This window comes from Musca vetustissima, unplaced genomic scaffold (genome assembly GCF_032173495.1).
Source record: "Musca vetustissima isolate MV318-11 ecotype Yass unplaced genomic scaffold, APGP_CSIRO_Mvet_v1 utg65745, whole genome shotgun sequence".
In the NCBI taxonomy this organism is placed as follows: Eukaryota; Metazoa; Arthropoda; class Insecta; order Diptera; family Muscidae; genus Musca; species Musca vetustissima.
In genome coordinates this window covers 1-25,086 of record NW_026887130.1, presented here as the reverse complement: position 1 = coordinate 25,086, position 25,086 = coordinate 1, and the positions used below count along the sequence as shown (strand labels likewise).

The 25,086-nt window shown below is 36.2% G+C and overlaps 1 protein-coding gene and 1 pseudogene across 1 annotated transcript; one reads left to right on the top strand and one right to left on the bottom strand.

The window, feature by feature from the left end:
- Positions 1 to 2,588: 2,588 nt before the first annotated feature.
- LOC133334722 (activity-regulated cytoskeleton associated protein 2-like) lies at positions 2,589 to 3,203 on the bottom strand. The gene is given in 2 exon segments (XM_061543048.1): positions 2,589 to 2,603; positions 2,739 to 3,203. Coding segments are annotated over 2 exon segments (480 nt in total).
- Positions 3,204 to 13,523: 10,320 nt separating this feature from the next.
- Positions 13,524 to 13,959, top strand: LOC133334720 (activity-regulated cytoskeleton associated protein 1-like; annotated as a pseudogene).
- The last annotated feature ends 11,127 nt before the right edge of the window (positions 13,960 to 25,086 follow it).

Below are 25,086 nucleotides of genomic sequence, written 5' to 3'. Positions count from 1 at the left end.
CAATTTTTTTGAAAAAAAAAACCCATTTAAATACAAAACCAATAATAGCAATGCTATTAAAAAACTAAATCTTATTTGGTGTCTTAATTTTTTCGTGGCCGAACTTGGATGTTGGGGGGAAAATAAATAAAAAATTAAAAAAAAAAATAAATATTAAAGTAAATAATAAAAGTAGTTTGGTCAATATATTTATGGGAGCTATATTTAAATGTGAACCGATATCCGTTAAACTTAACTGATGTCATTCTAAATCTGAACCGATTTGACCCAAGTCAGTTTAGAATCATTTCATTACGCTGTTCAAAATTTCGTCGCAATTATACAAGCATATCGTCTTTGGTGCACCAATAAAATAAAATCGAACGAAAATATGTACGGGAGCTATACCTAAATCTGAACCGACTTCAATGACACTTGACACACATCGCTCTAGACTCAATACAGTATGCTCTACTGACTCAATTCGGTAAGCTATTGTAAATTTCGTCTCAGTCGGCCGCACGTGGGGAGTTTGGTGCATCATTTATATGAAATCGGACAAAAATATATATATGGGAGTTATATCTAAATCTGAACCAAAATGTGTTCTCATTCGGACGAACGTAGGATATTTGGTGCATTATTTACATAAAATCGAGCTATATGTAAATATGAACGATTTCATCGAAACTTAACACACGTGATTCTAGACTGAATTTTGTACGCTCAATCGGACATTCCATTTATCTCAAATCGGGAGAAAATATATATAGGAGCTATATCTAAATTTAATCTCATTCGGATCATAAATACGAACTGAATATAAACAAACGGACTGTCGGACCTGGGGCCAAATCACCAAATTCGTCATCGAGTTCTGTTTCGTATAGAGAAACATTTCGATCGTTGTAAATTTTTGGATCCCCGCATTCGATCGTAATTTATTTTGTCTACTACTTTTGTTTACATTGCTGTAAACGTATGGTAGTATAAAAATGGAAGCGAAAGAGAATATCAAAATAAGTTTTCTTAGAAATTTATATATCACACCGATCAAACGTACATGTTTGACGTGTGCGGGCCGCTTAAGCTTGGCCGCAAAATGATGCGCACCACCATAGACATGTTTACTTGTTGATGTCTCAACAACGACTAAACAAATGAGCGTAAGAATCCGCGTGACTTGAGCAGACCAATAGAGCAGTGTTGCTCAGCCCTTTACGTTTTCGCGACAACAAACCACACGTATTCTCTCTCAATTTAGATTTACCGTTTGTTTAGCATGGGCGGGAGAGTCACATACAAATACCAATGCAAGTATTGTGAGCATCACTGCGCTGCAGTGCATCCCTGAAATAAAGAGAACCTTTGGCATGAGCTTAGCGTTCTCTTTCTTAGAATTAAAGAGAATGTTTTGGTAAACAGATACAAAATAAGCAGATAATGACAAAATACCAAAATTACTATTCAGCCTGGCTGAATAGTGTTTTCTATAGGAAAACTTCATATTGAGCCTGGCTTAATTGTGTTTTCTATGGGAAAACTTCATATTCAGCCTGGCTGAATTGTGTTTTATATAGGAAAACTTCATATTCAACCTGGCTGAATTATGTTTTCTATGGGAAAACTTCATATTCAGCCTGGCTGAATTGTGTTTTCTATGGGAAAACTTCATATTCAGCCTGGCTGAATTGTGTTTTCTATGGGAAAACTTCATATTCAGCCTGGCTGAATTGTGTTTTCTATGGGAAAACTTCATATTCAGCCTGGCTGAATTGTGTTTTCTATGGGAAAACTTCATATTCAGCCTGGCTGAATTGTGTTTTCTATGGGAAAACTTCATATTCAGCCTGGCTGAATTGTGTTTTCTATGGGAAAACTTCATATTCAGCCTGGCTGAATTGTGTTTTCTATGGGAAAACTTCATATTCAGCCTGGCTGAATTGTGTTCTCTATAGGAAAACTTCATATTCAGCCTAGCCTGTGGTGAACCTAACGAATAATCATTGTATATATGTATGTCGGTGTGTTGGTACGCTTCTTTTCAAGTTGTTTGTGTCAGCTGTGGACTGATTGGTGTATGAGTCATACCTTTGCCGGCAAATTTAAAACGGGAGCAATTTATATTCTGCATGAGAATCATGTTTTCTTTTGGTTACAAACGAGATTTACCGGCTTTTTCAATGAGAGACACATTTTGGGAGAATTGTTTTCCATATTTTAAGATGCTAGGTAATGCTGCTGAACTACATTTGTATTGGTCTTAAATTTTGGACTCTCCGGCCTTTTTTCAAAAAAAAAAAAATCACATTTAAACCATAACGGAAAATTCTAAATTATATAGAAATAATTTATTTTCATAAAATAACATTATTTTATTTTCATAAATAACATTATTTTAATAATCCACGATTATGAATTTGTCTGAATATATTTATTTTTTTAAATTTTTTTATAAATATAATTTATTCAAAAATTTTGAACGACAATATTAAAAAAAACAACAATAAAATATGCGGTTTATAAATAAGGATTTGAATAAAAAATAGTAATCGTATCATTTCATCCATTTAAATTAAATTCGACTTTCGATTTCTAATTTAGCATATCTATATTGGAATGACCTAGGATACAAGGAAAATGCTTATCAGAAATATAATATGTATTTAGTTTTAAAACGCTTAAACGTGCAATTTTCTCACAGCAATATACGCCCACTCAAAAAAAAAAAATAAATAAAATAAAAAAAAATATTTTACATTTAGCAGACCATACACAAAATCTAATTCCGTTTCCTCATCATGACGACCCTCGGGCAGCATGGCCAGTATGAAAGGATCTATTAACACCAAATCACCCTGTTTCTTTTCGAAGATCTCCAAATAAATTTGATAGGTCGGCTTCGATGGTGAGAAATATTCTCTCAGCAGACGCATGGCATCATCCCATGTTTTGGCCTCCCGCCGTACACCTTTCCACCAGGTCGATGCCAAACTGTTGAAGAGCAGCGATAAACCGCGAAGGGCATCTTAATCGGATATCTGTTCCATTTCTTAGTATGTTTCAATGTCATCGATTAACACTTCGACGGCATCATTGTCACATTGGCCCGCAAAATGGGTACAACAATTGGCAAAACTTTTCGATTTGATTTCTTGGGATTTAATTGTTTCGATAAGTTGTTGAAATTGGTCTGGGAACATTTGTGTTGCTTGTGATGCCATGGTGATGATATTTTTTGTGAGGAACTGAAACGTCCGCGTTACAGCGTTCAGTTGCTTACGTTAGCCAATAAGAAACTGAACGACCATGGTGAATATTTTCGTATAAAACGTATATTTTTGTTGTTAACCAAAGAAATAATCATTGTATTTATGTATGTCGGTGTGTTTGTGCGTTTGTTTTCAAGTTGTTTGTGTCAGCTGTGGACTGTGGCAATTGAATCTCTGCCTGAGAGTCGTGTTTTCTTTTGGTTATAAAAACAAATTGCCGGTTCAAGAGATTTACCGGCTTTTTTTTTCAATGAGAGACACATTTTAGGGAGAATTGGGAGAAATTATTTTCTTTTATAAGCAAGAGATTTCACCGTTGGAGAAGGCAATTGGGGAGGCCGTGTGTGTTTTTTGTTTCGCAAAATTATGCAAAACCCGGCATTTATTTAGTTTTTACATTTTTCAGAGGGATTCCCTCTAAGCAATATTGTGATGATTCATATCCAACAACATCTATTAATATATGTATGCAAATCTATGGAAATTAGTAGAGGGGTGATGGTGGTGTGACTCATATCAATTTTTGGAAAAAATTAAGACATAAATGAATGCAAGTTTTAAGCAGAAATTGAAATAAAAACTATCGCTTCAGTGTCAGGCATGAGGTGCACTTAGGACCCAATATACATGATTCAATTGATGTACATATCTGAAATCAATTGACAGAAAATAATGGACTTCGCTAATGAGTGAGATAACAAGTAAAAAAGTGTCAGTCGGTTTTGTCGACAGATATATACCGTAAGTGAATGATTTGCGGAGGTGTTCGGAATTCCATATAGGATTTATTATTCGCTTTATATGATGTATGTTTTATCAAAGAGGTATCGCATGTTATGTTGATCAAATTGATAATTCGTTTAACTTCAAATTATATTTACAAGTTATAAAATATTGACCCTTTTTGGAGGAGATACCAGAAACAGTGGAGCAATGGATAAAGTTGAGAAATTATAACCCAACCGTCTCTTTCGATTATGATTTCAATTCTGATTTATTTATGAAGTATTCTTACATAAGAACTACATAAACTAATATAATGCTACTATTAAGCTTCGAATGGAGTATTAATCATGTGGTCCAAATGACCAAAATTGCAATTTAACCAAAAATCTGTGGTTCTCCAAAGTTGATTTTCGTTGGTGTGTCTCTTTTGCCCACAACGAATATAAATTCGATACGAACATCAGCAAAGTAATCAGTTGTCTATTGGGATTCATTTGGAACGTAACGACTGCGTGTTTTTAGAAACTTGGCAATAACAACAACAAGAAATAAAAACCCAACAATAAAAAATACAAAATATGTACATACCATACGTACATACATATAAACATTTTCTGGCTAAAGAAAAGCTTGGAAAAAACTCCAACGGGCAAAAACCCACAAGCAATCTGAGATTTCGTTGACCTTTAAACCGCATAACTGTAACAACAAACAGCCATCGTATCCAATCTAAATTTTTTAAAAGAAACAGGACATCGACACATTTGCTTGTCAAAATGGGCCCTATTGGCCCAATTGTCTGACGAACGTCACAATGAGGAAACTGAAATTGATTTCGTCTATGGTCTGTTGAATATTAAATATCGCAAACACATAGCCCGCCATGACCTGAAGACATTTAGGGAGTTGTTGGAAAAGGGCTGCATTTTTGAGCGCAATGTGATAGATGATCTAAATCAAAGGCAAATTTAATTTGTCTTATAAGATCTTTGGTAAAGTTTCCCAATTATTATTTTTTTTAATTCTATTCTCATTATTTTTCAAGCCAATTAAAAATATATATATATGTAGTTAAGAATATGATTCTCCAATTTTCTAAAAAATTAGTAATCTTAGACAACCTATAGGGTAAATACATCAGTATCTATGCTTCAGATCCATATAACAGCACGGGTAGTAGTAAAAGACGATGACTTTTAAGGTGTGAGTTTGGTCTGGCGGGAGGTGGCTTACTCTAAACTGCTTACTTAGACCATAGTAGCATCTGTTGGACTTCTCCGAATTTCAAAACTGTTTTTGAAATTCAGTTTTATTTATGGCGGTACCAAGGTATATATAATCTTTAACTATTTCGAAGCTGTAGTTCTCAAGTTCCACAGTTGGACCGAGTGTACTGGATGCCTTGCGCGTTGATGCCATCAGATTGGTCTTCTCGCCATTTACTGCCAGACCCACTTTGGTACACTCCTTCTCAATTTGTTCAAAGGTGACTGTTACTGCTCGCAATGTTCGACCCATTATATCGATGTCATCGGCGTAGGCGAGTACCATGTGCTGTTTGGTGTACAGAGTACAATTTCTGTTCACCTTTGCGTCTCGTATGATCTCTTCTAGCAGGATGTTAAATACTGTCGCCCTGTCTGAATCCTCAATCGGTATTGAAGGGCTCCGATAGGTCCTTTCCGACTTTAATTGTTGACCTTGTGCCACTTAAAATTATCCTGCATAGTCGTAATAATTTTGCAGGAATGCCGAACGCAGACATGGCTTTGAATACCTCAAAATGGATAGGACTATGGCTATATGTAGAAGATTTGTGGACAAGGTATCTAAAAAAGTCAAGGAATGTTTCCTTTGCTTCAAAGAAACTCACTGCTCAGTAATCTTCAATCTGGCTTTCGTGCGGGACAAAGCTGCACCACTGCTCTTATATGTATAAGTTTCAGAGTCTATAAGGTTCGAGATTGATGAAAATAAAATATGTTTCCTCGTTTTGATCGCTCATTCAAAAGCATTTGATGACGTCGACCATAAAACTTGTGTTTTAGACTTCTTCGTTTCTTTTTAAACTTTCCACAACTTCTATTAAACTAATTATGTTCTATCTTTCAAATAAATCTCAGTCAGTTTACACTGGAACCTTGATCTCTAACTCGTCATATCACCATCATAGGTCCGCTCCTCTTCTCCTTATACGCGAACGATCTTCATGATCATCTTCACCATATTCAAGCACACATGCACGCAGATAATGTGCAATAATTTTTGAGTAGCTCCCTAAAAAAATGAGTCAGTGTGTAGAAATTCCTAATCACGATTTCTCACGATTATGCGAGTGGACTGAAGCAAATGGTCTATTATTGAATCCACAATTATTTTTAAGTAGCTCCCTAAAGAAAATAAGTCAGTGTGTAGAAATTCTTAATCACGATCTCTCACGATTATGCGAATGGTCTATTATTGAATCCACTTAAATCAAAATGTCTGATCATTCACAAAACATCATTGCAGAATTTTGAAATTCATGTTAAAAATGAAAAAAATCGAGCTGGTATCCAGCGCCAAAAATCTTGGAGCAAGTAATGCAGATTTTTTAATATAAAATACATTTAATGTATACCCAATACATTAAAGGCAATGAATGTATGTATTTTTGTGTCAAATGTGTGAAGTATTGTCTTCAGTTTAAGGGAACCCCACCCATTCTCGATTTTAATTTTTCAAGATTTTCAATGGGCTGGTAAACCAATACCAATGCTTGTTAAGGTTTGTAACTTTGCACATATAAATTTGAAGATTTAAAAGAGAAGAAAAATAATTGACAAAAATTTTTTGTTATTGTTTTGTTGTTGTTTTTTGTAATTAAAGAAAAGTCCTTATTTTTGATGGCGGGCATGATAACTCCTCACTGGAACATCGGAATCCGAAAATTCCAACGGTGTTAGAAAGAGTACATGTCTGGCTCTCGTATGAACTAGGATTATTGACCTCGCTCTAAAATTAACAAAATGGCGGACATTTGAAGAAATATTTTTGGAAAATCGCCAATTTTTGGCCAAAAACCAAGTTAAAAAATACGGAAGATCTTCACCGATTGGCTTTATCCTAGTTCATACGATAGCTACACACTCACAGAGAAACGTGTAAAAATTTGGAATGGATTGGGTTATTAGTTTTTGAGTTATCGTGCCCGCCATTCGCAAAAAAATGTTTAGAGAAATACGCGTTTAAAGTTTGAGAAGCCCTTCAGCCGTCACTTGATGTTGACACAATAAATCGGCTATATCTTGAAGAATTCTTGAGATTTTTACTTCAAATTTTGTAGGGACATTCTTGAATCAGTGTAGATTCGAATTAAATCAACAAAAAAATTGACCCCGAGAATGGGGGTCCCCTTAAATACATTTTCACGATATATCCGCATTTAACATGTTTACAAATTACAAGTTTTGTATTAAAAAACTTTTTTTTATAAAAAATATTTAACAAAGTAGCATAATAATTTGTTGCATTGCTGAAATACTAAAGAAATAAAATATCCCATAGTAAATACAAACTTTGAAAAAATTCAAAGTGTATTACTTCATTTACGCTGAACAATAAACACAAGCAAACAATGCGTGCTTCCATGCGCATGTTTACTCGTTGACTGATTATCGACGACTGATTGTTGCTCTCCGAGCGAGTTTGTTTTGTCATGCTTTGAGGTGGCATATATGGCTAAGCATGGCTGATTTGCGTATTTTATTTGTTGTTTATTTCGAGTCCATTTTTCTACTATATTGTATTAAGGTTCTCCATATTGTAGCTTTCCATAAGAACATTTTGAATTTTTTGTAATAAAGCTGAGTAATTTTAAAAATTAGCTTAACAATAGTTTCCAATTTTCGGCATATCGCATTTTAGTTAAAAAAATATATATATTATATTATTTTGTTATTTACATTAAATGATTCTATGTATATTATCAAAAGGAATCATGGGTCTATCTTGTTCCGTTACATACCACAATGGTATGTTAAATAAATTTCTAATATTAGTTATTCTTAAACATTTAAAAAAGTTTCTATAGAAAAAATATAAATATTCTCTATGACATCGATTCTCAATTGCGGTTCTTCCCCGTTTCCAACTATTTTTTGGAGATATTAGTCACATTGTCACCTACTCATCTCTGAGAATCCACACAAAATAAAAAAATATGTATGATTGTGTATATTTGTATGGGTTACCTACTTTGACACTCAGTCTCTTTGACGCTCGTTTTTCATTATTATTTGCCGGCTATAAAAACCTAAGACATTGCTGGACCAATTCAGTGAACAGTTCATTGTGAGCTTTGAAAGGTGAACACATTGTTGTGAAGTGAAGTGCAAACGATATATTGTGCTTTTGATATAACAAAGTGGCCGAAAAATATTTTCGATAGTGCCAATTGCACAAAGACAGACTATTTCTATCCTAATAACAAGTATAAAACCCATTCAAACAAAAGAAATAACTGTTTCAAAGGAGTGCTAGGCAATTTTGCCGAAGTCGCTCAATGGATGGTTGTGAACCGAAAAAAGATAACGATAGTAAAACTACCGAGGCGAATAAAAAAACATCTGAAAATAGGAAAATTCTTAAAAGGAAAAAAGACGAAAGTAATGAAAATGAGTCAGAATCTCAAAATGAAAATGTTGAATTACACAAAAAAATTGAAGAACTTACTAGAGATAAGGAGAATGCACACTCTCGTATTAAAAAACTAGAAACCGAAATACAAATATTAAAGGCATTATTAGCTGAAAATTCAAATGATCGAGTTGATGAAATAATAAATAAAAACAATAATGAAATTGAATGTATAACATTTAATGAATCAACAAATAAACAAAATTATCTCCTAAACGAGAAGGAATTTCCAAATTTGAATACCAGCAAAAGCGCTAAGACGGATGAAGTTAGCGAGGGTTTCACTATAGTGAAGGGCACCAAGCCAAAACCAAAACATAAAGCGAAGAGGAGCATTAAATGTCGTGCTGTCAATGATGCGGAAACAGAAATGGAAGTAGTGTCAAAGCCAGCAGATTTAAATGAAGCCAGCTGCAGCAATTATATACAAAAAACACCTCAAGAGGTTCCATCCATAGAAAAATTAGGTAAGGTCAGCCCCCCTCCAATATTTAAAACATATAACAACAATGTAAAAGAAATGGTAAAACAAATTGCACATAAACTAGGACACAGAAATTTTACAATGAATTTAGTGAATAAAAATATGGTGACACTTAAGGTTGTAAACAAAGAGGAACATAGCAAAATTAACGAATTATTGAAGGAATTAAAATATTCATTCTATACCTATACCCCAAAAGAGAAAAAACCAATATCGTTATTCGTAAAAAGGTTATCAAGCACATGGGATGAAGAGGATATAAAAAACTTCTTTAAAGAAAAAAAGCTAAATATAAATATTTTAAAGATCATAAAACTTAAAGGAGATAGGTGGATTTTTAAACTTACTCAAGATTCTGATATAAAAGCTTTTAGAAGGCAAGAATTTATACTACAAGGCGGTGTCATAATCCAAAACTATAAAAGGAATGGACCAATCCAATGCAGAAATTGTCAAAAACATGGTCATGCTGCAACTAACTGTAACATGGCATATACATGCGTGAAATGTGGCAGTTCGGACCACGCTCCAGGTAGCTGTCCAATACCAAACAAACAAAATAATAATGAGGAATATGTCATCACCGACCCAATAACAGGTGAAGTCAAAAAACGTATTGGACTACCTGTACGATGCGCCAATTGCAAAGTAGATGGCCACGTGGCAAGTGATAAAAGTTGTCCCACAAGGGCTAGATTTATCGAAAGACTAAAACAAAAAAGGAATCAGGGCCATATAAATAGTAATGAAAAAGCTCCGGCATTTAATGTCGATCTGCCATTTTCGACAGTAGTAAAACTAAGTCAACCAAGTGTTCTAAATACAAGTAATAATAAATTAACAACAGTAACCCCAATTAATAACGTAGGTAATGCCTTTGAATTCTTTAACAACGACTGTAAAAAATACATTGGCAAAGACATATTTACAACGTTAAAAAGAATAGATGAATATGCCAAAATACGAACCCAATTAAAAACTGAAGAAGAAAAGACTCAAGCAATCTTTGACATGCTTTTAACACTACGACTAAATGACTAAGCTAAAAATTATATTTATTAATGTAAATTCTGTGGTATCAACACAGAAAAGATATTCTCTGGAATTATTTATACAAAAACATAATCCAGATATTATACTGTTAGCCGAACATAAGTTATCAGCTGGGAACGAATTTTATGTAAGGAACTATATACCTTTTCGCCAAAATAGGATGTGGGGTCGTGGGGGAGGCACAGCAATTTTAATAAAGGATTGGATGCAAGCTGAAAGAATTCAAGCAAACTTAGGCGGAATAGAGGGAACTGTGATAAAATTAAAAGGCCTTTATAACAACATTATAATAATGTCGTTATATAAAAGGCCACAGGAAAATATTAAAGAAAGCGATCTTGCAAAAATCGGAAATTTAATTGGAAATATGGAGGCTATTATAGGAGCGGACTTAAATGCAAAAAATCCACAATGGGGCGGCAATGTCACGAACGTTAGTGGGAGAATTTTAGGTGAGTGGTTAGACACTTCGCCAAATTTAATAATAAGACCTACTGTGGAACCAACTAGGTGCTGTCGTACTGCACAGTCATATATAGACTTTTTTATTACATCTTCGAACATAGGAAGCCTTCCTTCAGATCCGACCGGAGGTGTAAAAACTCTGGACTATGACTCTGATCATAAAGCCATATCAATTGAGGTAGTAATCAATAGAATTGAGAGGAGACTTCGAGAGGAATTTTTCAATTTTAACAGCTTTAATAGAAAAAAATTCAATAACAGCCTAATTGAACAACGATATAGACTTACTTTGCCAGTTGATAGAAATGCATCTATTAACGAAATAGACAAGGAAGTTGAGACTTTGACAGAAATTATAAAGGAATCTATGGAGAAAAGCATGGACAAATTTACACCAAAGTATGGAATGCTAGCAGAGCTTCCTCAAGAAATACTTAATTTAATCAAAGAAAAAAAGAAAATTAGAAGAAGGAGATACAGGGTTCTAGACCGTAGCGTTTATGACACAATGGGTTCTATTCTTCAAAGACTAGATAAAGTAATCAAAGAAAAGATTAGAATATTTGAAGAAAACTATTATACAAATAAGCTGAAACATATTAAATGCAATGGGAATATGTATAAAGAAATCGAAAATTTTTGCAATATAGACCGTAGGAAAACATCAGATCTAAAAAATGAAAACAATGAGATAGTATACAGTGACGTAGAAAAGGCGGAATTAATTGCTCAAGAATGGGTAAAGGTTCAAAATACAATGTACTCAGATAGCGAAATAGAAATGGATCAACAAACGCCGATATACAATTTTGACAATAACATAAAAGCAGACGGAACCTGTAATGGGATACCAAGAAATAAATTAATTAAAGCAGAAGATATAGGGGCTGTATTATCAAAATTAAATAATAAGAAGAGTAGTGGAGAAGATTTAATACCCAACTTTGTACTTAAAAGAATAGATAAAAGGCTTTGGAGACATATAGCCATACTATTTAATCATTGTATTAATATTGCATATTTTCCCAAAAAATGGAAGCATGCCAAAATAGTACCTATTTTAAAGCCAGGGAAGGACCCAACGTTAGCAACTAACTATAGGCCAATATCATTGTTGTCAAACATAGGCAAACTATTGGAAATATTTCTATTAGAAAAAATAAAAGAACATATCGAAGAAAATACCATTTTAAAAGATTTCCAATTCGGGTTTAGAAGAGGGTTGTCAACAACTCATGCACTCCTACCTTTAGCAAATAAAATATCTACTGGATTCAATGAAAGAAGCGCCACTATAGCGGTAAGTTTAGATTTTGAGAAAACATTCGATACTGTATGGCATGCAGGTATCATAAAAAAGATGGAGGAAACATATGGGTTTGAAAACCACTTGACAAAATTAATTAAAAACTACCTATGTGGCAGATCATTTTCGGTTAAAATCGAAAATGCAAAATCTTGTACACATCAAATTAAAGCAGGAGTAACACAGGGGTCAGTTCTTGGACCAATACTTTACAACATATATTTGGCTGATATCCCACAACCAGGAAATGGACAATTGATAATAATATACGCTGATGATGTTCTCATAGCGGCCACAGATCCTAGGCCTGAAATAGCTCAAAACCAAATAAATGACTATCTTGAGATTCTTCAAGCTTACTTTAGCACATGGAAGCTAACGCTAAATATAAATAAATGCAAAGCAATAATAATTAAAGGCAAAAAATCTAGACTGGTTAAAAACGCCAGCAAATTCTCACCAGTCATAAAAATAAATGATAGTATAATAGAGACAGTAAATGAATTAAAATACCTTGGTATAATATTAGAAGAAAATTACTCATTTATTAAACATGTTAATTATGCATTAAGGGAAGCAAAATCTGGCTTCGAAAAAATTCAATGTGTTCTTAGAAGGAAAAAAGGCTTCAGCTGTCATATAAAAATGTGCATTTATAAGCAACTAATAAGACCCATATTAGCATACGCCTTTCCCATTTGGTTTAGCATTTCGTCGGCACAAATGGAGAAGATTAGAATATTTGAGAGAAAGATGTTGGCATACTGTCATAATATGAAAACAATACAACTTGAAGATGGTAGCTTTCGATCTCCGTCAAATAAAAATATATACAACATTAGCAAAATTAAACGCATAGACAAATTCATGATTGAATTGGCACTAAAAACTATAGACAAATGTACTACACATGAAAATTTATTAATAAAAAATGGAATGATAAGTGAAGAGGAATTCATTAGACACTTTGAGAATGGTGGTCATCTCTCCCCCATGTGCTTGATACATCCTAATAACCATGGTTTATTATTCGATGAAGAAAATAAAATATTATTTTATAATAGACAATATAATACATATGACATAGACAATACAGTGTATAGTACTGAGCAATTTTAATGGTCAAAACCAAAATAAATAAACAGTTGTAAATAGTAGTTTGTAAGTAATTTTCCTTTCTTTTTAGTTATAAGTTTAAAAAATATTCAATACGGAACAAGTTTTTCATCCCTTTTCTTGTTCAATTAATAAAATAAGATTGACAAAGTCAAATTACAAATGACAATTAAAACGGGGCTGACCTTCCTGTTTATTTGAACTATATATACATACATATATATAAAAATCGATATTCCTTGAAAAAGTTATACTGTAAGGAGATATATAAACTATGTAATAGATTTAAGAAAACCTTGTAATACAAATGAAATGGGAAATAAATAAATGCTATATTCGCCAACAAATCTAAGTGGCTTTGTTCATCTACAAAACTCATCCGATTCCAGCGCAACATAATTGCAAATTAAGTGAAAAACAAAACTAAAACAACGACATCATAAAAATGGTTCAAATGATCATCGAACAATTGCAACAACATGTCCAAGCTGTACGCAAATCGGCCGCCAATAGTGCTGCCCAGGCTGCTGAAAATGTCCAACAAAAATCCAAGGGCAGTCTCAGTAATTGCCCCTCTCATTTCGGTGGCCAACGTGATCATGAAGCCGTCGATGAATTCATAACCTCCATTGTAACGTACCAGGAACATTCGATTTTCTTTCCTCGGTGATGAGGATGCCATGATGGGTATCTCATTGCTGTTCTATGGCTTGGCCTCCACATGGTGGCAAGGTGTACGCAAGGAAGCTAAAGCATGGGATGATGTTTTGGCTCTGATTCGTGACCATTTCTCACCCACCAAACCGGCCTATGTGGCCATCTTTGAGAAGAAACAGGAAGATAATGTGATGATAATTTGTGATGATTGGCTATTTTCTTAAATGTAAGTATTTTAGTCAACTGAACTTCTGAATGCAACAAAAGACCCTCGTTGCTTCCAGAACATTTCGAAAATATGCCGGTATTTTTGTGTCGACGGAGTGAAGTTTTCTCGCTTTTAACAAAGCGAACAATTCTTGAAATTTTGAATCCAAATAAATTCGCACCTCGGAGTTAGTTTGATGGGACTTGTAGTGGAGAGCATTGTATCACATTTTTAAATGAGAAATTACCTAATGACTTTGGGGCAGAAAGTGGTTGAAAGTTTTCTTAATGCTAGGAAGTTGTAACGTGCCAAAAGCCACATACATATAAAGCGTCACTCATCATAGCAACGACTCCCCATGAGCGCCAACAATGAGTGCATAGGCATTTGCTAGCGTCAGCTACCGTATCATATAATTCATTCTCATTCAGGTTGTGACGCCGCAAACATAAGTATTTCACTTTCATCTATTGAGGGCGGCTTGCCATTGCATAGGCTCGCTATTTTGTGTTGTGGATGTTCATTGCATTGCGGCTACATAAATACATACACACAGAGGCTTCGGCTTACTGTTCCACACACAGACTTCGGCCTACTGTTCCACACAGAGGCTTCGTCGTTGCCGATCATCATACTGACCCCAGAAAATCATCATTATCGATCACCGTTAAATCGTCGTTGCCAACTCCCGAGAATCATAATAAATATCAGATTTTATCAGAGGACGGATCGAGTCTAAAATGCGATAAAAAATTGAAATCTGAATCACTCGGATGGATTTATTTACTAAAGAAAGGTCAGATTGTACAATAGTGTCATCGATTCCGAAGGTTATATGCTAGGACACCTTCGAAAACAACTATTATACTTCGTACGGAGAAAGCGACTTCGAGCTTCTTGCTTTGAGATCTTGAGAACGAAATGAAATCCGAAGAGAAAACAGTTGTCACACAAGTAAGTTTACATTTTCCCGAATCACCAACGCGCAGAGAAGCATGCGATGCTGAGATTATGAATATAGTTCAACGTTGGAACCTACGATTTTCTGGCGAGGGGATCTGCTCGAGTTGTTGGAGAGACTTGAAGAACTGGCCGACAATTACCGAATTCCACATGTCCATCTGATCTCTACTTTGCCGACTATTTTGGAAGGCAACGCTCTCAAGTGACTAAGAATAATACTGAGTGAAGAAAAATGATTGCACGTCATTGGACTCGTTCCGGGCAGAAGTAGAAAAATTGTTCTTATTCAAAGGACACTTGGCACAGCTAGAACACTCATTCTATAACGGACCATGAATCACCTTGATCGAATATATGATGGCTTCCGACCTGAATAGCGATATTATATTCGCCTTAGTGATTTCCACACTCTTGACGTGTTAATATCACTTACAGATGACTTTGAATTGTTAAAACGGGACAAAGCTCGTACCGAGCGACCGCACACCTCACATATGGTCTGCCACCCTATTGACGATTATAACCGTGAAACGCATAAAATACGGCATAGGCGATCCCTATGCAGAAGCAAATGGAGCATGTTCAGTTCATATTAGGGAATTTATGGAACTTAATGGTGTGATCCCAACTGCTTCAACTCGAACAGTTCAACTAGCTTATCAGCTGATAAGCTGATGCTATTAGTTTTGTGTTAAAAAGAGGACTAAAGATTATGTCGAATAGGAAGGTAGTCCCTCAGACCACAGTCGGGGTTGTAACGCTGTGTTGTGTTGTCTCGATTTTAAACACCCGTTCTTATGGCGGTACCAAGGTATAATCGTTGGTTCGGGTCTACTGGACGTCTTGCGCGTTGATACCATCAGCTTGGTCTTTTCTTACTGCCAGTCTCACTCTGACAGACTCCTACTCAATTCGTTCAAAGGTGGCTGTTACCGCTTGAATGTTCGATCCATTATATCGATGTCGTCGACGTAGGCTAGTAACATATACTGTTTGGTGTACAGAGTGTCATTTCTGTTCACATTTCCATCTCGTATGACCTTTTCAAGTAGGATGTTGAACTGGTCACACGACAAACCGTCATCATGTATGGATCCTCGTTCGGTATTGAAGGTTTCCGAGAGGTCCTTTCCTACCTTAACATTGTACCAGTTAAAGTTATCCAGCATAGCTTTAAACACCTCAGAACGGATAGAGCTGTCGAATGCGGCTTTATAGTCGGCGAATAGATGGTATGTGTCGATGTGTTTTTCGTGGGTTTTTTCCAGGATCTGGTGCAGAATGAAAATCTGGTCAATGGTGGATTTGCCAGGTATTGACATTGACCATTGGGTTCAGTCGTTCACACAGCACGCTGGATAGCACTTTATATGCGATGGGAAGGAGACTTTTCCTTTATAGTTGGCACATATCCTTTTTTAATCACGGGACACAAGATGCTGAGGTTCTAATCATTGGACATGCATTCCTATAGCCAAATTGTATTAATCAGCTGGTGCATGCTCCTTACCAGCATCTGACCACCAGTCTTGTATAGTTCGGCTTGCTGCTTTATTATTCTTCAGCCGATTGATTGCTACTCTGACCTCTTCTTGGCTAGGTGGTATGCACTCTACACCGTAATCTATTATTGATTCTGGGGTATCCTTTTCACCGCTACTATTTGATACCAGAAGTTTTTCAAAATGCTCCTTCCAGATAAACAGGACGCTGTCTGTATCTATCACCAGGTTTCCTTATTCATCTCTGCACCAAAATCTTTGGTGTTTTACTTGTTGGTAAAATCGGGACTTCATTCTGGCTCTTGTACATCTCGATTTACTCACAATCACGTTTTTCTTGTCTTCTGAAAATACGTTTCTCCTATCTCCTTTTCTCCCGATAATTCTCCATCGCATTACGTGTTGCTACTGTCTGCAGGGCTGCCCTATACGCTGCGTTTTCACATCAGTAGCAGATTTCTTGATGGTGGTTTTTGGTACACAAGTGTTCTTTGCCGTTGTGCTTCTATACTATTATCGGGACACGAAGATTTTTATTGTTTGAGTTTCGTTTTTTAAAAAGTAGGCCGCTTTAATCTTTTCTTCATTCATTTGAATACCCACTGTTTCTGAGAGGGCAATAACAGCTTCCACAGCACTTCGATTACCTGTGTCATAAAGTCCGTTTATGACGCAGTCACGGATTATTTTGATGTTATTATTTCCGATTAAAGGATTGTATTTTCTTACTCTACATGGTCTGTTCTTGTTGTATCAACATGAATAGTCTTTATTAGTTAAAATTTAAAGTGTTAAAGCATACTTTTAGGCCGACCATTGATTAACAAATCTGAATTAAGATAGCTAATTGTTAATACACACTTTAGGGATTAAAGTGTAAGAAAAGCATTTCAGTTTTCTCTTTTTTTAGCACAATGCACTGCTTCACACTTGACATTTAGTATAAGCTTCAAAATGTTGTACTCTGTGCACTCTCTCAATCTCTCTCCAATATTTCTATGTGTTTTTGGTTTGCTTCCAATATTAAAGTTTGAATATAGTAACCAATTTCATTAGCTGCACTAGCAATCATATAATGGTTTATTATATAGACGGGTCGCAAGTGCGGACTTGATATAGGCTTGATAAAGATAGGTAGCGCAAACATGTAGTTCAAATCGGGCATTCCATTCGCCTAATACATATTCGGTAATTCCTACACGATGTAATCAATATTGATCACCCTTAGGTATACGTTGTGCCAAATTTCGTGCAAATCGAAAGACATATAGGGACTTTGGTACACCATTTACCTTAAATCGGACGAAAATATATATGGGAGCTATATCTAAATCTGAACCGATTTTTTCCCAATTTCAATAGGGTTCGTCCCTGGGCCAAGCAAATGAGCTGGTCCAAATTTCATCCAATTCGGATCATAAATGCGACCTGTACTTTGTTTACAATTTAACGTGGACGGACGGACGGACATGCATAAATCGAATCAGAAAGTGATTCTGTGCATATTCTCAAAAGGAACCATGGGTATATCTCGATTATTTTTGGCTGTTACAAACATATGCACAAAGACATACTACCCTGTACCACAGTGTGGTGAAGGGTATAAAAATTCAGAAAGTATATTTAGGTCCATAAATATGTTGACAAATCCTTAAAACATATTCTCAATATTTTGAAATGTTTTTAAGTATCCGATACGTCTATGTACATTATTTAGTACTATCAGGTTCTTAAAAAATCCAGAATGTAGTGTATGTTTCTGTATAGAATAAGTGTTCCAGACACGGGCACTTTAGGGATTTACGTATTCAATTATTATACCCTACACAACTATTTTGTCAGGGTATTATAGCTTTGTGCAGGCCCAAGAGTTTGTGACGCCGCGAAATATTGGTCCTAGACCCACCTTTAAGTATACCGATCGTCATATCTCGACTAGCTGAGTCGATCTAGACATGTGTGTCCGTCCGTCTGTCTGTCCATTATAATTTGTAAACACGATACAGGCCACAGTTATGGACCAATCTTCACGAAATTTTGCATGTAAGATGGGTTCTGACCAATGAAGACCCCTATTGTTTTTGGTAAAGATTGGTTAATATTTAGGGGATGAAATGGGCCAAAAACTTTATTATCTGATTTTCTGGTCGCTTCAGAAGCCACAATTATGGTACAAACATCGCGAAATTTTACTTGGAGAAGGGGATCGGGCCAAAGAATAAGCATGCCTGTTTTGATAAAGATCGGTCAATATTTAGAGAGTCAAATGGACCCTGACTTTTGTATTCTATATCTTATATATTTACTCCTGAAGGACATAGAACAGAAAAGTTAATAGTATATCCTAGAGGAGTAGTTGGCCTTAAAACTGATGCCAATTATATTGTCGTATGTGGGAGTTACACTTAAATATGTGCAGGTATTTACGTATTCAGATATTATTTAATAACCCATTACCACACTAGAGCGCTGATCGCTTTTAAATTTTGCATGAGGTTCCAGTTATGGTCAAGGACAACGCCTATAATTTTCGATGATGATCAGATTATAATATTGGGATGAAGTAAACCGAAAACTTATTTTTTTCCTGACGTTTCCATAAGTATTGTATTGCAACAGTTATATAAAACAGTTTTATTTATTAAACCAGTGAGCGAAGCAGAAGGGTCGGACGGTCCGACTATATGATATCCGTCACCATCTTGGGAGCATACAAGAGATGATACTAAGATTTTTATTGTTACAGACGTAGTATTTTTGAAGTGCCATGACATCGGAAAAAATAAAATATGTGGTTTTTCTCGATCGTATAAACGTTTAGTGTTTAATGCGCCATTTTCATAAAATTGTAGGAAAATATATATGGAAGACTATTTTCATTATCCATTGCAATAGTGAACTGATATGTGCCGCGAGTTCACCCATAAGAACTATAAAAAAATGGGTTGAGGCGTCGGGTTAGTTGCCATCACTCGGAAACCAATCTTTGCGCCCACGGTCCGACGGAAGACAAAGATGAACAGACCAAAGACATCTTTTAACGAGCGCCTAGAAACTGCTTATGACTGGTGTTCTGGCCATGACATTACAATTCTGTTAGGAGATTTTAATGCAAAAATCGGAAGGGAAAATATTGTTTGTCCCACCGTCGGAAAATTCAGCCTCCATGAAGAAACATCCGACAACCGCATGAGGTTGATTGACTTCGCTGCAGCAAAAAACATGGTAGTTATCAGCACCAGATTCAAGCATCTCGATATGCACAAGGCCACCTGGTTTTCTCCTGATCAAACAACGAGAAATCAATTGACCATATTGTGATAGACGGAAGGCATTTGTCCAGTGTTTTGGACGTTCGATCGATACGAGAAGTGAATATCGATTCGGATCATTACCTTGTGGCAGCCAATCTAACACAACACGGAGAATCGAAGTCGAAAAGCTTCAAACACAACAGATAGCAGAAGCCTACTCCGCTCAACTTAACCACTTGCTTGACGAAAGCACCCTTGTTCCGCTAATAATATAGAAGCACAATGGCAAAGAATTGCCCACTCCCTACAAACTGCAGCAAAAGCAACAATTGGGTATCAAAGATCACCATCAAGAAACCCATGGTACGATCAGGAGTGTCGTAATGCTACTGATGTCAAAAACGCAGCGTATAGGGAAACCATGCAGACAGTAGCAACACGTAATACGATGGAGAATTATCGAGAAAAAAGGAGAGAGCAAAAAGGTATCTTCAGAAAAAAGAAGAAAGAACAACATAAGCGTGAGCATATCGAGATGTATAGGAGTCAGAATGGAGTCCGGAAATTTTAACAACGAGTAAAACAACTAGCCGAAGGCACATCCACTTCTAAAGGTAAAGAAGGAAACCTGGTGACAGATACAGACACTTTAAAAAGCTTCTGGTATCAAATAGTTGCGTGAAGAAGATACCCCAGAATCAATAAGTGATGATGGTATAGAGTGTATACCACCTAGCCAAGATGAGGTAGGAGTAGCTATTAATCGGCTGAAGAATAATAAAGCAGCAGGTGCCGATGGATTACCAGCCGAACTTTTTAAGACCGGTGGTCAGATGTTGGTCAGGAAGGAGCATGTAACTGATTAGTACAATTTGGGTAGAGGGATGCATGCCCAATGATTGGAATCTCAGCATCGTGTGACCCGTGCAAAGAGACAAGACGATATGTGACAACTATAGAGGCATGTGTTATTGCACAAGCAGATGAGGCAGCTCTTGGAGTTTTTGAGAGAAAAATATCGCCGTCGAAAGAACCACAAGTTATACCAGCTATTCTCGGACATCGCCATTGTCAGACGTATCGAGCTGTAGCGGCTACGTTGGCTAGGTCATGTTGTGAGAATGGATGAAGATGCTCCAGCTCAAATAGCATATAAAAGCGTACTAGGGTTAAAAAATATAAATTAATGCAAATACCAGATAGACAAGACTTCCTTACAAATGATGTTTATTATGGGCCATGGAGAACCTCCAAATGGCTCATCATAAGTAAAGACTGTTTCCTTTTATGTATAATTCATACATGAATTGCTGTTACTTACTAAAGCATTTTCAAAATGCTTTAAGATTCTTTGCTTAAAGTCTTAAAAAAGTTTGCGATGGTGGGCCAATTGTACGAATGGCGACAACCTAGCCATCGTTGTAAAATTTATAACGATAATAATTTTGTCTTTTCCCCAATGCGAAAAAAGTTATGGTCACTTCCAAACATTAAGAAAACTCTCTGCCACTTTCTGCCCCAAAAAAATTTATACAATTCTCTCCATTCGAAATACAAACAAACAGCCACCGAGGTGGAAGTTCATTCGTTTTCAAAAATTGTTCGCTTTGTTAAAAGAGACAAAACTTCACTCCGTCGAGGCAAAAATACCGGCATATTTCCAATGTAAATGCTAGTGATGAGGGTACAGGCGTTCATAGCCTGTAAAGCCGGTTTGCTGGAGAAACACTGCGTGTAAACGGAAGGCGTTTAGGCTTATCCTAAAAAATGCAGGCAGGTGAACTCCCAGTTTCTGATAACGGAATTTTGTCTTTACAAATCACAACGATTTGACTGTTCCTTAAGAATTCTTAAATTAAAAAAAAAAACTCTCGGGAACAATAAAGTCGTAGAGATTTGCTAAGCACACTTACCGGAATCAAAAATCAAGAGTAACCTATTTAACATGAGATATTTGTTGTAGAGGCAGCCATAATAATTTTGGGAGAGGTTCACAAGTTATTATAGCTGTTCTCTGTGTTATGCGATGTAACTACCAATTCTCTTAGAACTTAACCTAAGAGATTAGTTCCATTGCGAGTGGTGTATGACATGATCTGTGTGGTGTTTGTTGTTGTCGACTTAATTTTATTCTTCGGCTGCTTTGCGTTTTCCACATTGTTCTGTGGTATGACCACGGAAATTATATGGACATCAATCAGAGCCAAAACATCATTCCATGTTTTAGCTTCTTTGCGTACACCTTGCCACCAGGTGGAGACCAAGCCATAGAACAGCAGAGATACCCTTCAAGGCATCATCGTCACTGATACATTCGATTTCCTTGTACGTTACAATTGAAGCTATGAATTCCTCGACAGCAATTTCTGAAACTGCCCTCGGATTTTTGTTGGAAATTTCCTCAGCTTGGACAGCACTGTTGGCTGTCGATATGCGTACAGCTTCGATGAGTTTTTGCAATTGTTCGGTGGTCATTTGTACCATTTGAGGCATTTTGTTGATGTTGTTTGATTTTTTCACTTAAGAATCGATGTGTTTGATTCTTCTGGAGGTTTTTTTTTTTTTGAACAAAGTCACTGGGATTTGTTGGCGAATGTTTTTTAATTTGTTATACCGTTTGAACCCCGTTATTGCACTGATTTGTTCAAGCTTTTGTTATATTTTCCATCAATTCACTAAACATTGTTATTAAATAACTTAAAAACTAACAATTTGACTTATATTTATGCTTAGCATTAATTCTAATTTTTCTAAGCTTATCTCACTAATACAAAAAGACTTACAGACTAACTGTAGACTAACTCTTACCAAAAAAAGGTTACAATGTATCTATAATTAATTACATAATTATATAATCTCCTAAAAAAAGATGTGAAAAAACGGAGCCCCTATCGATTTCTTATATTTTTACTTATAAACTAATGAACATAAGACTAAATAATAGTAATAATATCGATTTTTTATATATTTACTTATAAACTAATGAACTGAAAACTAAATTATAAGTTAAGTGGGATTTAATTAGCAGAAAGGAATATTTACTGGTGTTTAGGATGGGGGATTTATTACAGCAAGAACGCTATACCCGCTACTGAGATTTGCTATAAACGGTACTATCTATATCTAGCGTCCCAAACCTACGATGATAGAAGAGGAGCTGGTCATTTCTATATAAAAGACCGTTTTCATTCAAAGTGGCTAAACTGCTCGGAGGCATATAATTGGCCCGAAGTAACCCTTCGACGTCTGTTTCGAGCAAAAGGATTTCTTTAACTAACTTATTTTCTGAAGTTTTCGCTCGGTCTAGGAACCTAAGTGCGCTTGCCATTAGAAAGTTATCTATTCGCCTGAAGTCGATGGAATCATACACTACTCTATTAGCAGGTAGTCGCCAGATTCCATCTACTCCTTGTTGTGGCCTTAAGCCTAAGCAGGACCTAAGGATTCGCCTCTCCCAAATGCGCAGTCTCTCCATTTGGTGGGAAGAGATCCCAAACCAAACAGGGAAGCCGTACCCAATTATTGGCCTTATTACTTGTTTGTATATAAGAAGCCTAACTTTAACGGAAAGCCCACCAGTTGCTTTGAGAGCTCGCTGGTAGTACCAAAACACTCCTTTCACTTTCCTGAGAACGTAGTCAATATGCCTAACAAAGTCAAATTTGCTATTTAAGATAACTCCCAGATATTTAATCTGGTCGGAGTTTCTTATTGTTTGCCCTCCAATAGCAAGAGTAGGTTCATACTGCCTGGCGCTGGGGTATAAATATTTCTTCTTGCCTTTGAAGGTTATTGCCTCACACTTATCGATATTTAAATGCATTTTCCAAGTTTGGAAGTATTCGGAGAGTTTCTCCAAATATGCATTTAGTCTGCCATTAGTATTCCTTGCATGAGCTCCCGCTGCAGCGACAAATATATCGTCTGCGTATGCTAGGAGTAATTGCCCTTCGGGCGCATGCGGTATATCACTAATAAAAATGTTAAAGAGAACGGGTCCCAGGAGAGACCCTTGTGGCACCCCAGCATTGACTGTTCTTTCTGACGAAAGGTTCTCTTCAACTTTAACCTTAAAGCTTCTGTCAGCTAGAAAACTGGACACAAGCCTACATATATTAAAATCAAAGCCTAGCCTTCTCATTTTATATATGATTGCGCTTTGCCAAACATTATCAAATGCCTTGGCGAAATCCAAACTAACAGCGATAGTTATATGCTTGTTATTTAGAGCTCGAGTCACATATTCCCCTAAGACCACAAGGGCATGTGATGTCGAATGACCCTGTCTGAAGGCAAATTGGCTATCTGAAAGGATTTCTTTTTCTTCCAGTACATCTCTTATTTCAGAGAGTACAAAATATTCAAAAAGCTTACCGAACGCTGAAAGTAAGCTAATTGGTCTGTAACTATTGCATTTTGTAGGGTCCTTTCCAGGTTTCAGGATGGGTATAGTAATAGCCCTTTTCCATGAAACCGGAAAATAGCCCAAATTTATGCAATGGTTGAAGATAATTGCAATGTGTTCCAATGCCATACCAGTGGTCTTCCTTAACACAAAGTCAGGGATTCCGTCTGGTCCTGCAGATTTGCTATTTGATCTTCTCTTTAACCCTGTCCCAATATTGGGAGCTTTGAGGAATTTATGCAGTTGCCATATATTATCCTCGCATACATGAGTTCCATCAGCAGTTAGGTTAGCTGCAAATGTAACTAGCGGGGACCTTGTTTCATATTCTGATATTTCTCTCCTGACAGTATTGTCTAATGGAGAATTATCATCAGCATCGGATTGCCCTTGCGCCGCATCCGCTAACATGTCCGCTTTTTCGCTTGACGTGACTGCTGTGATCCCGTCATTATTAACAAGATCAGGGATTTTGGCATTACGTTTACCCGTAGCTGCCTTAATCCGACCATACATACGATCATCCACATGGATTTGACTGAGATGTCTTATCCATTGGCTTGTTTCGTAATTCGCAATTGCGCCTTGAATAATTCTATCGGCTTTGCGAATTTCCGCCCTTAGAGTTGAGTACCTCTCAGGGTTTCTTGTACGGTATAATGTACGCCGTAGAATTTTCTTCTGTCTGATAAGTTCTAGTATATCTGGCGAAAGTCTACGAGGTCCTCTTGGTCCCGAATTAATCTTTGGAACAGCGTACTCTATGGCATTTCGGAATACCTCACTTGTGGCCTCGATGCATTCATCGATTTCCGAGATAGTGGCATTCCGATCAGTAGGAAGTCGACAGTTGGGAAGCTCTTCTGCCAACTTCCTATTAAATAATCTTTTGTTCATTCGTCTATAGTCATAAAACGTACGTTTCTCTTTCCTGTCGGGTCCGTCACCAAAAACCGTAATTTTCAGCGCTCTATGATCTGAATTACAATCTAATGTTGTAATTCCTCGCCCCTCATTGT